At 42.0% G+C, this 14,829-nt stretch overlaps 1 protein-coding gene across 1 annotated transcript in view; it reads right to left on the bottom strand.

Moving 5' to 3' along the window:
• SORBS1 (sorbin and SH3 domain containing 1) overlaps nucleotides 1–14,829 on the bottom strand; it is a 78,740-nt gene that overhangs the window by 49,638 nt on the left and 14,273 nt on the right. Inside the window, exons 5-9 of the mRNA XM_026851467.1 lie at nucleotides 13,624–13,650; nucleotides 13,344–13,459; nucleotides 10,159–10,965; nucleotides 6,244–6,388; nucleotides 1,144–1,173 (exon numbers count right to left, since the gene is read on the bottom strand). Coding sequence (XP_026707268.1) covers nucleotides 1,144–1,173; nucleotides 6,244–6,388; nucleotides 10,159–10,965; nucleotides 13,344–13,459; nucleotides 13,624–13,650 — 1,125 coding nt within the window. The remainder of the gene's footprint in view (nucleotides 1–1,143; nucleotides 1,174–6,243; nucleotides 6,389–10,158; nucleotides 10,966–13,343; nucleotides 13,460–13,623; nucleotides 13,651–14,829) is intronic.

The following is a 14,829-nucleotide window of genomic DNA, read 5'->3' as shown; positions in this document are numbered from 1 at the left end:
GACTGAGGATCATTTGGGCTGTAACACTGCTCTGTGGCTATCTCTAGTTCAGAAATGAAAGGAGTTCCTGATAATTAAGGGAAACAGCTTGCAAAACAGAAAACCAACAGGAAACCTCTGTCCGAACTTGGAGCCAAGCATTAAACTTGCAGCTGAGTGGTGTCTGATGACACCACCTACAGTAAGGAGCTGTTATGCAGCCTGTCACCACAGCAGGGTGGCAGAGGAGAGGAGGGACAGGCTGGTGTCACAGCCGAGGAACCAGGTGGATGAAGTTTGACCAGGTCAGCAGCTGCCTCATGGGCAGATGCTCTCCTTACAGGGCACACTCCACTAGTCCAGGGCCCATGCAGCAGAGCAAGACCACGCAGTATTGGCTTCTCTGTGCTTCTATTTGTGATATTTGAAGTGCTTGGGCACTATCTGTGACACTCTTCTTGCTCGTCTCTCCATTTACCCCTCCATGGCTATAAGCAAAGAATAACGATATGGGTAAGCAGTGCACAATATGGTGTGAGTGTTATAGGAACATTGGACTGAGTTACTTCATTTTGGGGTGCAGGAAGGGAAAGATGACCAGGAGAACAACTTGTTCTTCTTGCAAGGACACTCTCACACATGTTGCAAGAGCAGAGAGCTGCCTGGGGAGAGAAGTGTGGCAGCACACGTGTGTACTTGCACACTACAATTTTATCATCTATTTCTTGACATCTGGCACAAATACTTCTGCTCTTGGAGTCATGCAAATACTGATTTTTATTTCTCTTCCTCTCTCCTTACCACAAGCAAGACTAACAGCTGTGTAAAGAAACTTGAGAGTATGCCCCAAAAGAATAAACCTAAAGGCAGCCCCAGAAGTCAATCAGAACAATCAAACTGTATGTAAATCTTATGACTTAGGAAGAACAGACAAATAGTTTAGGGTTTCAGTATATTAACATGTGGCCACACAGGTAGCATTAGGAGAAAAGACTGAAATGAAACATTCAGTGACCTGGACTAAGCCATGACAAATATTTATACTAATTCCTTTGCAGTTCTTGGGAAGTGTGTTTGCTGAAGGTACTCCACAAGCTAACAAAGCAGCAGCTTTGCTTCAAGCAGAGGCAGCAGTTGGGGGGTAGCAGACCTTTCACATCATACCTGCCAGGCTACTAAGCCTTTTTTGCTGTTCTGTGGTAAAGGAAGAAACAAAAACAAAAGAAATACAGAACAAATGGGTGAGACATAAACAGCAAGTGCTCTGGTGCTGCATTTCTGACACGCAAGAAATACACTGTAGACAGAATGGCAGCCGCTGCTGGAGAGAATCTGGTTTCAAATATCCTGCTGAAGTGACAGCCCACAGTCCTTTCTCCACACAGCAAACTCATGGAATAATATAAATCTCATGATGCAGTGACCGATACATTTGTACAGAACTTTTAATTTTTTTTTATTTTTTTTTTTCCTTAACAACAGAGAATGAAAAAAGTTGGATAGGAGACAATTTGAAAAACAGTAAACACAGTCAGACTACTTGGCAACTCTGTTACTATTAGCATGAAGGACATTTTGAAACAATAATGCTGTAGCATTTCAAAGGTATATAGGAAAGGACTGAGTCATTATTGGTGCTTGCTGAGTCTCATCACATACTACTGAGCCACAGACTCAGGGATTTGCCCACAGACACAGCTTGGTTAAGTTTTTGATTCTCAGAATGGTCCCCTTGGTTTAGGGCCTTTCATTACTAAGTTCTCAGACTAGGACCTTTGTGCTATCTTCCAACATGTTTGACCACCCTAAAGTTGATGCTCACAGCTGCTTTCTAAAGGGATGCCCAAATGACTTGTCCAAGTCATGACTGAGAATAAACCAAGAATTCTTAGTGCTCTGTTCTCTGCTCTTTCTAATCCCTAGTAATTATTCCTTTAATTTAAAGCATGAAAGCAATTTGAAAAGAATAAACTACTTGACTGACATACAAAATACTAACACTCTTGAAAGCTCACACTGTTAATGCAAAGATTTCAAAAATATTAATCACACCTATTGTATTAATCATAAACCATGCCATGCAATGTCTGCCCAGGAAATAATTGTGCTTTGGAGTGACGTGGGACACTTACCAAGCAAGTTTGCCACAGGTAACAATCCTCCAGGTGTATGCTGTTTCTAGCAGAACCCACCTTCACTATATATTTGTACTAAGTGGACTGTCTCAGCAAGGGAGATTGATATTTTTCCTCACTAAGTGCAGCTCCCTCACCACCACCTATGAATTCTGTTCTTTTAAGTGCAGCATTTCTGCCTTGCTAACCACTGATGGCAAGCTGCTCATGTACATTATGTTCACATGATAGCTGCCAACATATGAAACAAACCTCTACATGCAATGGGTAAAAGGAAGGGTTAGTAATCTGAAAAGTAGATGGGAAACACCTGCTGCAAGCTTCACTCTTCTAAGCAGGCCATCAGGAGTAGGCTGATGTATTATGAGAAAGGAGAAGAGATGCAAAAGAGGATGGTCTCAGCTTCAGCCATCACCTTCACTGAGGAGAACTGCATTCAATCACTAAGGTCTCCTAACAAAAACCTGTGGTTCAAATAGTCGATGCTTGAGAGCTCTTTCCTATCTCTTCTTCCACAGGGGAAAGAATATCATGGATGAATAGACTTTTCATGGAAACAACAAAAAAAAAAAAGTACTTTTTACATGAAGAGGAGATTTCCTTTTCATTTATGTCTTTGACTAGGAAAGAGAGCTGCTGCTGCTGGATAGAAGCAGAAGGAGCAGGAGGTGTCTGCTATTTCATTCTCCTGTCTGACCAGAGCCAGCTTGCAGACCCAGGCACACACCTGCTAACTGAGACTTTCACTCTCTTGTGATCTGGGACTGTAAGCAAAGGCCAAAAACTTGTAGACTTTTCAGAGAAAGGGTTGGTCAGAGGAATATATAACTGCTCGCAACGGTGAAGGAACGATTATAGAGGCCTTCAGAGTTCCCAGAGGAGGAAGCACTGGAAGAAACTAAGACTTGAAGCCAGTAGCAAAAGGGGTAGAGGAAAGAAGTATTTGAGTACATCTTCAGTGCAAAACAAAGGTGTCAAAAAATTAATCAAGACACCAACAGATATGAGGGGAAGAAATTCTTACCTTGGTGCTAGAAATGAACAAGAGGATCTGATATGACTTGTTAATAAGCATAAATCTTATTCAGTTGGTTTTACTGAAATTCAACAGAAAAAATTCTGAGATCTCTCATCTAGCAGACAAAAGAAAGGATACAGTGCAGTTTCTGTGCTTCAAATTGCCTTATGTTTTTCTATGTCTCTGACAGCTCCAAATCAGAGTCTTACATGCTGACAGATTAATGAACTAGCAGATAAAGCATAAAATAGGACAGTGGGTGAAGTCTGCTACAACAGTCACTCCAGAGAATAAGATAACCAGCTCCTTAAAAAGCAATCAATAATCCTCTGAGGAGAAAGAAAGCCACATTATCCATCTGGAAGACTAACTAAACTACTGGAGATCTCAGCCTGCCAGCATTAAAATGACCTTGAAATACCTAATTCACAGGGTATTTATATTATTAACAATTTATATTAAACCTCAACTTGACACGAAGGAATTGATTTGAGCACAAAACATAATTAACCATTCAGGGGAAGGTGGATCATAACCTAGTAACAATTTGTTATATGCCATGAGAACAAATCAGTTTTAAATAGGTAAGGTCTATTCTAAATATGAATCATGTCAGCCAGGACAGAAATGTAATAGACAACCAAGACCTGAGAACTATTTAAAAAGACTAAGTCAGCAAAAAGAAATCTTAATGCTATGCTGGGATAAAGCCTAGATAAGAATGGAAGCATAAGGAACTGTAAGAAACCCTCAACACACAAAAATATGGACGACTAAGAAAATGCATACCTGTGAGTAGGTAATGTATATTAGGAAGTGAAAGAAAATTACAATGGAAGTAAAAGAATTAACAAAATGTCTCAGAGACTAAAAAATAGGTTTTAAGGTACATGAAGAATAAACAGAAGCCTCGCAATAATCTTGTTCTTTTACCAAATAGGCACAGTGGAACTGTTAATAAGAGGGCAGAAAAGACACATCTGATTACTATTTCCATTCTGCATTTGCAAAAAAAAAAAAAAAAGTCTGACGTCCTACTGCCTGGTGGAGAAATACTTTCCACTTCAACAGTAACTAAGGACTACGCTGAATGACAACTGAATGACAACTTGAAAATTAGCATGTTCATATAAACTGTATTGAAGAGTTTTAGAGCAGTTTTCTACTCTAAAGAGAGCGATTATGGAGAGAGTATCTCATTGGACCATTAACATTCATCTTCAGTATGTCTTGAAATACCAAGGAAACTCCACAGGACAAGGAAGAAGGCAAATGTTGTGACAACCTTCTAAAAACATTAGTGAGATGGCTAGGACATCTGTCTGTCAAGTCAACGACAATGCCAGAAAAAAAATACTGTAATGACTTATATAGTATTTCACTACTAAGTAGATAGTATGACACACACAATGTTGGTCAATACAGATTTATGACTAAGATGCCTTGTCAAACCAGTTTAATATGATTCTTGCAAATTACAAGTTTGACTAATGAAGACTGAAAAACAGGCACTGGAATGAGATAATTCATAGACTTGATCAAGTTGCTTATCAGGCCATGATCTATATTGCAGTCAACAAAAACCTGTGATGAGAGAAGGCTCTTAAATCTATCAGGATATAGTATAATGAGTGCTAGTGGTCAGAGGCAAGCCATATTCAGACAGGACAAATTATTAACCATGAAGGTAGTAAACAGAACAACTTGACACCTGTTGTCTCAGAGCCACTGCATGTGGATCACCATATTATACAGATTTGTCTCTCCTGCTCTTAAAATCTACAGTGAGAAAATACCCTTGTGTGCTACACACTGAAATGCTCCAGATTTAATATGACAACCAACCAAAAGAGTATCCCACCTCAAGAAAGAGAACAAAAGGCTTTGAGATTAAAAAAGCCTGCCTCAAATAGTATTTTCTCCTCTTGAGGCACTTGAGGAATCCAGACACCCTCATTCAGAAGCACATAAAAAAAAGTTGCTTCAGATGCTGGCAAAAAGGAAGAAATAACCCACTTGTTAGCCCTATAATCAGCTAAACTACAGTGAAAACACCATCTTCAGGATCAAAGACTGTTTTAAAAGGCACTGAAAAAAAACCAAGGGGCTACAAAGGAGCACATCAATGCATAACTGTAATTAGAATGACTACAAGGAATACAGGGCTTGACCCTATTTTCTGATTTTATTTTTTTCTTCTTTGCAAAAGGTAAGTCATACCACTGTTCATTGGAATCTGTCTGTCCTGGAGTTTCTAAAGTCCACTGGAAACCAAGGCAAATCGAACTGCATCTTTGTGGCCCTTTATAAGCTACAGTTTAGTGATGCACAGTAACTGGGAAGCTGGTATAATGCCTGCCATCTGGAGAACTAAAAATGAGAAGCACAGTTTCCCTCTAATGTCAGAGGTAAAGAGATGCAACTATCCATTCAGAGGAAACTGGTGTGAGGTAGAGAAAGGCTCAGATTAGTAAACACAGGAGGGATCAAACAAGGTTGTTTTGTTCATATGCAAACCCAGAGCTCAAGCACTACTGCGGTATGAGTCTGAGTTGATCCAGTCAGGGATAGAGGAATAAACTGCCAAGTTCTTACAGGGGAAAAAAATTATTTACTATTGGGTAAATTCTGCTGAGAATTCAGAGGTCAAATCTCTCCCACAGTAACTGAAAATATGGCAGCTTTCACACTGCAGTAGCTAAGCTCCCTCCTTTCCAGTGAGGGAGAACCTACTCAAGATATCTTGCTTCTGCTGATAGCTAAATCTAAGCATATACCCTTTTCCACCATGACAGGGCACCTGATAAGGGGATATGCTGTTACCCTGCAGTAACTGACTCAGATGTCCATAACCCAGTTATAAGACCCTTCCACAACCTCAGAGTGGCTTCTGAACCACAGATTTTAATTAGAGACAGTAGACATTGTCCCAAACCTCTAACCTCTTACTTGCCTGTTGTATGCTCCAGTCACTACAACTTTCTGGAGGCAGCTTTGTTAGCTCTTAGTAGTCTGGACTTCATTGTCCATGGCACACACATTCTCCAGTTCCTTGTAGCCTAACAGGTTTCTTAATTTGAGCTACAAATATCTATATACAAGTCTCCTTACCTCGATTGTGCTGCAAGAGGACAATAGTGGGATTGACAATTGTGGTAGAGGGATAGGCAGAGGAAGACTTGTTGATTGAAGTGAAGGTTGGATAGTCAGTGCCAGTGCCAGGCTGGGGCACTTCATTTAGCACAGGACCTGGGTCCTGAAAAGGAGAGCAACACATCATTAGCAGCATGCAGAAGGATGCTACACTGGGAAAATCTAGGGAAAAAAAAATAATTTAAGATTAATGAGAAGCATAATCACAGCAAATTTTAGTAAAAAAAGGGATAAGCATGAGTGCTACCCTGCTCCTTGTATGTACCCTGCTCGTTGTTAATGCAATTAGTTTGCTAAGGCAGTACCATAATTATTTGGTGTTGAGTTTCACAACTCCAACCCCAAAAGTAGGTACTCAATTAATCCCAAAGACTCTCTGGAGCAAACACAGGGTGCCAGAAATGAATGAGCAAATCTGGTTGGGGGGAAGACACAGACATCTTTCCCCTGATACACACACACACAAACATTTGTTTTAAAAGTATTCTTCTCATAGCAAGAAGTCAGACGTGCAAAACTCATGCAACTCTCAAGTGAAACATTATTACTGCAGCTGATTTGGTAAGGAAGGTCTGAGGAATAAGATTAGCACCATGACTCAGGAGACAGTGACACACCTACCTGATTAAAATAATGAAATAAAAGAAATTAAAAAAACCTCAAACCCACAACAAAAAACTCCCCAAACTGATAGAAAGTAAAAAGCAGGACTCTAGCAAGGAAGATACTAGACATGGCTTTGCCACTAGAGCACGGACAGCAAGCCGCTCTTGCTCTCCTAAAGCATTCAGCTCCATTATTTACTTATTTCAAACCCACCTCTGATATCACCACAGCTCTGGTTGTTCTGTAGAAATACAGGCTGTGTCAGCAGCAAGACTTTAAAAACTAGTTAATCTTTGAAAAATCTCAGTCCAGGGATACTGGGATTTTTGTTGATAGTAAGGAGAAAAGATAAAGAAGGGATGATGAATAAGACTGTGTGTGCCAGTTTAGGCTGAGATTTTTCAAAGCTTCTTAAGGAATTTGGACATACAATTACTGCTAATGGAGACTGAGCATCCAAACAAAGAGTATGGAACAGCGTACCAGATTTCTGCACTCCTCATACTTCAGTGCCACTCTGAAATACTGGAGGCCACTGATCTGTAAAATGGAGCTGACCATTCAAGGAGATTTTAATAAATATTTAAAAAAACCTGAACATGCACAGAATAATGCTCTAGAAGAATCCCTACTCCTGGATTTTCTGGCCAAGTGCAACTCAGTACCCTTCATACCCACCAGTGTCAGGGGAAGGGACTTAACAGGATCAGACAGGGGACTGAAGAGGGGCCAGAGTGAGGCCTGGCACCAGAGCTGAGATAAATCACAGTGAGAATTTGCCATAATCAGAAAAAACATCTACAGTCTCTCCAACCTAGAGGGAAAATACAGGAAAACAATCCTGTTCAGCTGGATGGAGATAATCTTGCTCCAAACAGCATCTGATCAGACCATAGACGCTTCATGAAGACAGAAAAAAAATCAATGGTCTTCAGAAATAGATGGCCCCAAGAGAGAGACCCAGCCCCATTTTGCTGCCTGTGATAATATTCTAAACAATACAATTTGGGAAAAGGAGTGGGAATTGGGGAGAAATATGAGACAGTTGGGTTTCAGCTTCACTTAGGTAACTAAAATATAAAGAACCTCTCAAAGAATAAGGATGACATATCAGGATAGGCTCAGCAGCCCCAGCTAAGTCACCAAAGTGCATCAATAAAGACCATTTAAATCATTGTGGAAAACAGCTCTGTGACTATATGCCTGAAAGTGAACATGCCAAAAAAACGTTTCAAAAGTCTCATCTCACAAAAAGGAAGGAAGGAAGGAAGGACGGAAAAAAACCCAAACCACAACACCAAAACCCACAAACTTTCATTGCTCTATGTAGTAAAAAACCACCAATTTCAACAGAAGCAGAAAGGCCAATGCTGAAAACTTTAAAAAAATATCTTTTTTTTTTTTTTTTTTTTTTTCCTGCTAGATCCCTACAGAGTCAGAGGGCAGAGAAAGCATCATCATGAGAGGACGGGATTTTCTGCTGAACTACTTACTTTTCCTTACAAGCAACCATGTAAAAAAAATGGTGGTTGCAAGACTTTCAGTACAAGGAGAGTCAGGTACTTTTTGCCGCCTCTGCAACTTTAACTGAGACCTACTTTTCCTCCTTGTCCCTGAGGACTTTTTAAAACAGGTGATGAGTTTAAAGAGAAACAAACAAGAGGCACACAGTAAATTCCAAGTTAAAACTGCTGTGGACTGAATTTTTCAACATTTGCAAAGACAAGCAATTCCATACTGAAGAGACACTCCTCCCCCTTATCTATCCCATAGCACCTACATGCTTGGAAGACTCTTAGCTCAGTAACTGATATTATTGCTTGTAAGTCACTGGATACTGACAGCAATCTCACACTGATTTCAGCAGGGATTTGTGTGGAGACCATACGGTCTTGTGGATCACAGTGGAACAGAAAGCCAGCCCTAACCTTTAACTGGTTGGCTGTTGTTAATTTAAATGTTATTCAAACACAATTAAGTATGCTATTAAAAGAGCCTGAAGAGACCAGCTAGTGCAGCTGTTCTGTTCATACAGAATTAATTATTCTGAGCAAATCCTGAAGACTCTTAAGGTGTGCATCACCTAGCAGAACGGGCAGAAAAGGAGACAGTCAAATGTTGTTGCAAGAAGTCAATAGAAAGTTCAAAGCTGCACAAGGCAGGCAACACGCATGCACTAGCACAGGACGTAAACAAGGTTTCAGTTGTCATGCTGCTGGCAGGGAGTGAGTCATCACTCCTCTCTCAAGTTTAGTATTGCAAGGAGAAAGTAATTTTAATCTGGGAATACAAATTTAGGAAAAGGGCGAGGAGGATACTTGGCAAGCTTACTGTACGTGAGATGACTCCAGTGATTTCAGGCTTCAAGCCCCTGTGCAAAGCCCCCGTGACTGGAGGGACAAGTGAAGGTGGTGATGAGAAGAATGGCAGTTTCGGGTAAACAGAGGGTAATGTGCCAGATGCGGAGGGTGCTTGGATATGGTGGGAACCCCGCTGGAGATGTGGGGGAATGAAATCATCTAGAGTTGGAAAAGTCAAGTGTGGGCCAGGAGAAACAGTCTCAGGGAATACGGAGCCTTTCACGAAAGGAACCAGAGGCGGTGGTGGAGTGCTGGAGCTGCCTTCTTGCTGTCTGTCTGGATTAACCTGGAGGAGGGGGACTACTATTACCCCAGGCTGAGCTGTGGTGGTGGCAGTGGTATCCTGTGGGAAACAAGGTGGTGTTATGCAACGGGGGAGATTGGTACTTTAGTCTAACGCAGCCATATAGTGTCATGCAAGTATGCACCCAAAATGATACAGATTTTCTTTCCTTAGGGAGACATACTTCTTCAGTCTTGCAGCCCTGGCCTCTGTGAACATGCACAATTTTTCACAAAAATCTTCCTTCCCCACACCACCCTTCTTCTCCAGTTCTGTGCAGCAAGGCTGTATCAAACCACAGAACAGCTCTGCATTTACCATCGCTTCAGAAGCACCAACCATCACATTACAGAGTTTGTTTCTCTTACACCTCCCTAAAATAGAAAGATCCTGGCCAGCCCAACCCCCTACAAACACCACACAGGCACAAACACTCAGATCAATGCTGGGGGAGTGCACGTAGGGTGTTAAGTATTATTGAGTAGAAGAACACAAGACTCGGGCGGCACAATGAGTGCTCAGAAATTAGGTAGGAGGAGAATAAAGCATTAAGGGAACATTGTAATGAATTAAAGAACCATTCACACAGCTGAAAGAAAACAAGGTTATGGAGAAAACATGTACCATGCTGCGTCCCATTGCCTTGTATGGTGGCTGTCGCTGCTGAGTAAGGTAGGGCTCTTTTCTCATCCTGTCCTCTGTGGCAGTTGTGCTCTGGGGCTCTAGCACTCTGTCCCTCACAGCTTGCGGAGGTGATGACTGAGTCCAGGAGGGCTGGCCCGCACCATAACTAACTGCGTCTTTACTGAGGACAATGTAAAAGTACGGCCTGGGAGGAATAGGAGGAGGAGGAGGAGCAGGAAGAGACTTTCCAGTATCTGTTACAGAGGAAACAATGTTGGTGGCTGGTGCCTGAGTGAGCTCAGCGCCCAAACTGGTGCTGGCTGCTGGATCATGTGCAGTGCCAGTGGAATTTTCAGATGTGGCTGAGCAAGTGTTGTTAGATAAACAAGCTACATATAGTTTGGTGACCTTTTTATCCGCCTTCATCTCATGACTGGAATTCATTCCAGCCTTACTACTGGGATCTGCCCTGTCAGGGTTGTGTTGTATGGATGATGCATCTGACGAGGAGCAACTTCCCAAGAGTGGCTGCCCAGCATGCACCTCATCTTTGGTGCCTGAAGAGGGAGAATACCCTGCTGGCAAGCCTTGCTTACCACTGGGGATGGCCCCATATGGGGTAGGTGATGAGAAATAACACCGCGCACTGACATTTGGTGATGCACGCTGCGTATAAGGCTTGGGTGCATTCAGGTACACACAGTCCATGATGGGCACTGGCAACAGGTTGGTCACTTTAGTGTCAGTGCGAGGACGCCATGCAAAGCTCTCCTCTTTGGGAAGAGGAGGACAGGGAGGAGCAAGGGCCTGCTCAGTCAGATTCAAGAGGGAAAAGAGGGAGAGAGGAAGCAGCACCAAATGAAAGGAAAAAGAAAGGAAAAAATAAATTCAAAGAATGAATTTGGTCATTAGATTTGGGTTAAGCAGGTTTTAATACAGCAAGAACAAAAAGCAAATACAGTATCTGGAAAGGCCAGTGCAGAACTCACTCACATACATCATCTCACACATTCCCTCTTAGCATTGCTCACTGCAGCACACAAACTTTACCCAGCTCTCAAGTCCATGACTACATATTACTCTCTAGGCTAAATAAATCTCAGTGCTGTATTGTTTTAAGAGGCCTGCACAACAACACCCACCATGCCTCTGGGATAGCCTGAGTCAAGATTTAACATCCTGGCTAACTAAACCCAGGCTCATGCCTGTGTAACTAAATATTTCCCAGCACCGGGAACATTTGAATCACAAAGCCAAATTCAGAGCTGTAAGCCATCTCTGCATGTTAAGTGCCCTGACAAAAAATGAAGGTTGCTAAGTTTCCCCAGTGCTAATGAAAGCAGACATCATGTGAATACTATAGCCTACCACAGCTGGCTAAATAAAAAGTCAGCATTTCTTCCTTCTAAAAGCTAGCTCTGAAAGTTTCTTCAGGGTTTTTCAGTCCTGAAAATGCTTTCAAGAAGACCAGACCAATTAAAGTTCCTTGAAGAACTGAATTCATAAGAATTTGCCTCCAGAATCAAGATTACTAAGAGAGAAATCCTGCTTCTAGTAAATTTAAAAAAAAAAGCTTTACTGTTTTTGGTACCTTGCAACATATAGGTTGCTAGCTCCACAACTGCCTGCTGACTCCAACTCCCAATTACAGTGAATTTTTTCTGAAAGCCAAACTGGTTTGAAGTAAAATAACTTAGCAATAAAGAGGTTTCATTTTATTTATTGCTTTGTTGCCAGTAGCTGAAAACTATAAACTACTGAAAGGAAGAGAATTAAAACACCCACCAAGTGAACAGTAGCTCCCTGCATTCTTGCAAATTAACCCTCTAGAGCCTATGAAATCAAGTTTTAAACACATCCTGTTGTCGTATCTTTACAGGCAAAAACTGGCTAAGCCACTGCTAAAATGGCCAAAACCAGAGAATGAAGATGCCTTAACAGCTTGCAACATTCAAATCTGAAAAGAAATGCCTCCTTTAAATTCATCTACATATGACAAGTTGTGGCCAGCACCTGTTCTTGTTACATGGATACAGACCTAGAATAGCTTCGTATAATTACAGCTGCTGTCCTGAAATCTACTGTCCTCATGCTACTCTCTCCTTCCCCCATTCCCTAACGTGTAAGGGAGTGGAGAAGTGAGTTGTAAGTGGTCCTTCTGAAGGGCTTCTGCTTCTGGAACAGGCTCATTCCTTTTGATTCCTTAAGGACAGTAGTTTCTGTCTGCAGACTTCAGAGTGCCACAACATTTCCCTAGCTTAGGTGAAGCCTCACTTTACTGCTACATAGTATTATCAGGAAATAATAATTCACCAACTGCAATTGTTGTTTTCCATTTTCTTCCATTTCACTTAGTTTGGACAGCAGTCCTTGAGATCTGTATAAGAGGTACTATGTGCACCAGTGCGCACGCTGTTCATCAACAAAATCAGTAAGGGGCTACAGGACAGCTGTAAGTATCAGGCAGCAAATGGCTTTCTCCTTTAGGGTGCTACTCCTTCCCATGCCTTCATCTGAGTTGTGCCTTCTTCCACTTACAATTTCAGGAATGGTGTCTGTTCTGTGGCATTGCTATAGGTCCCTGATGATGGGAGCAGTCACTCTGATAGGGGGACAAGGTTTTAAAGGGACTGTTTCACATAAGAAATCAGTTTTTAATTAAAGGTTTCCTTATCAGCTTTCAGACTGCTTTTGTGCAGACCGATCACGCAAAAGAAAAAGGATGAAGTTATACTTAACAGATTGACTTCAACAATTTACCTTCAGGTACAAATAACCTTTCCCTTGTTGGCTTATATCAGTTACAGCGTTAAAACTGAAAGGCACTTTCCTGATACCTTGTTTTTAATGTAGGTTGTAACTCTGCATTCAGCCTGCAGCAACCTCTAGGAAATAGACCAACATAAAAGACAAAACAGTAATAGATGACTACTGCACCTTTGTTCTTGTAAATGCATTGTCGTCCTCCTTCATCTGCCAAAGAAACACTGTGGCTGCCTGAACACACAAGCTCCACAGCACTCTGATGATATCAGTGTTTACCCATTTTAAAGGTAGGAAAAGCTGAGGCACAGCAACTTACCCAAGTCTTCAGCAAAGCTTGGAGTTCAACTCAGGACTCTTGACCATGTATCCAGTGCTTGAACCCAGAAGATCACCCTCAGGGTCACAGAAGAAAGGCTTACCTGTGGCTTGCTGTCTGAGGAAAGGTTTGGACGCACACTCCTATAACCCTTGGCAGCCAGAGAAGATGGGTGGGCATCCCCATTGGCATCAGTGTTAGATGACGAGCTCCAATCATCTACAAGGGTAAGGAAAACTCAGATCACAGAGGATTCCCTCCAGTTACAGGATGAGCAAAAGGAGGGGACTCTTCCTTTTTTTTTTTTTTTTCCTCCCCCTGGCAACGTGAAGTAATTCCAAGAAAGCAACAGAAGCAACAACATAAGCAGCCAATGTTTGTACCTCTTCCTGGGTTTTCTGGCTCCAGATCTAAGCATTTTATAGAAAGGAAGGACACAAGAGGTGGGGGTGGAGGACAGGCATAGAGGAAAAGAAAGGGGGAGAAAAAATAACCCATTACATTTACAGAAAACATGTACCAATTGAAGTTAAGAGTTGAGCTACTTCATTTCACACATAAAATGCTTTCTGACAGGGCTGCCTAATTACCATAGAGACCAGCCCTAAACATGATGCCCTTCTTGTTTCTGACCTTTGTAAACACAAGGCAATTCATTCAGAGGAATGAAGAAACAATTGTGCATTGACATTCTTATTTCAGAGGCAAGAAAGGCAGCCCAGCTAGCTACTGTCTAGAGCTGCAGTTTCATGTCCAGACACTGCAAATTACTGGAGGTGTAGAGACCTCGTATTCAGACATGATACAAGCTATGGAGACATATCTATCCTTATCAACATCACTATGTATGATTAACTGAGAAAGGACTGCCAACACATAGATCCAGTTTTGCAGACTAAGTGCATGTGCATGAAGTGAGTTATAAAGTACGTCACTTTACAACCAAGTCCCTGCAGCTAGATGCATTAGTCTCATCACCTATTTACCTACCTCCCACTGGGCTCCTCCCCACCCCTCTACCCATTCTGCTGTTTAAGTTATATGCAAAAGCTCTTCCAGCTCCAAAGTACATTTCATAAAGTGATTGAGAGAGTAAGCAAAGGAAATATTAATGAGCTGATTTCCATAGTAATGGGGACTTATTGCCATTCAAGATGCTGGAAATTTATGAAGCCATCAACAGAAAGGAGAGAGGCAATGGTGGGGGGTAGGAGTGAAGACAGAGAATGGCAACCATGAAAAGAGGGTAGGTCACGGGTGGAGCAGAACGGGAGGAGAAAACAGAACAGAAAGCAGCACATTGGGGCTGGAATTAATGGAATTGCTCTTCCTCCAACAATAGAGTCAGAAATGATGTACGCTTTGCTTTCAAGAGCCAGTTTGACCTCCTCCCCCCTTAACAGCATCTTGCCTTTGGGAGTTCATCCACTCTGCCAGACCCACGACACTGGCCAGGTTTGTTTCGCTTTGCCTGTCTCCTACAATTAAGTAATTACACATCTGCTATTGAAAGATAGCAGAGCTCTGTGGCGACACTGTCTGGGACACCACCCCCGCTCCCTTGACAACCCAAGTGAATGCTACAGTGC

Source organism: Athene cunicularia (genome assembly GCF_003259725.1).
Source record: "Athene cunicularia isolate RWA chromosome 6 unlocalized genomic scaffold, athCun1 chr6_part1, whole genome shotgun sequence".
NCBI lineage: Eukaryota > Metazoa > Chordata > Aves > Strigiformes > Strigidae > Athene > Athene cunicularia.
This window is presented reverse-complemented; position numbering and strand designations above follow the sequence as displayed.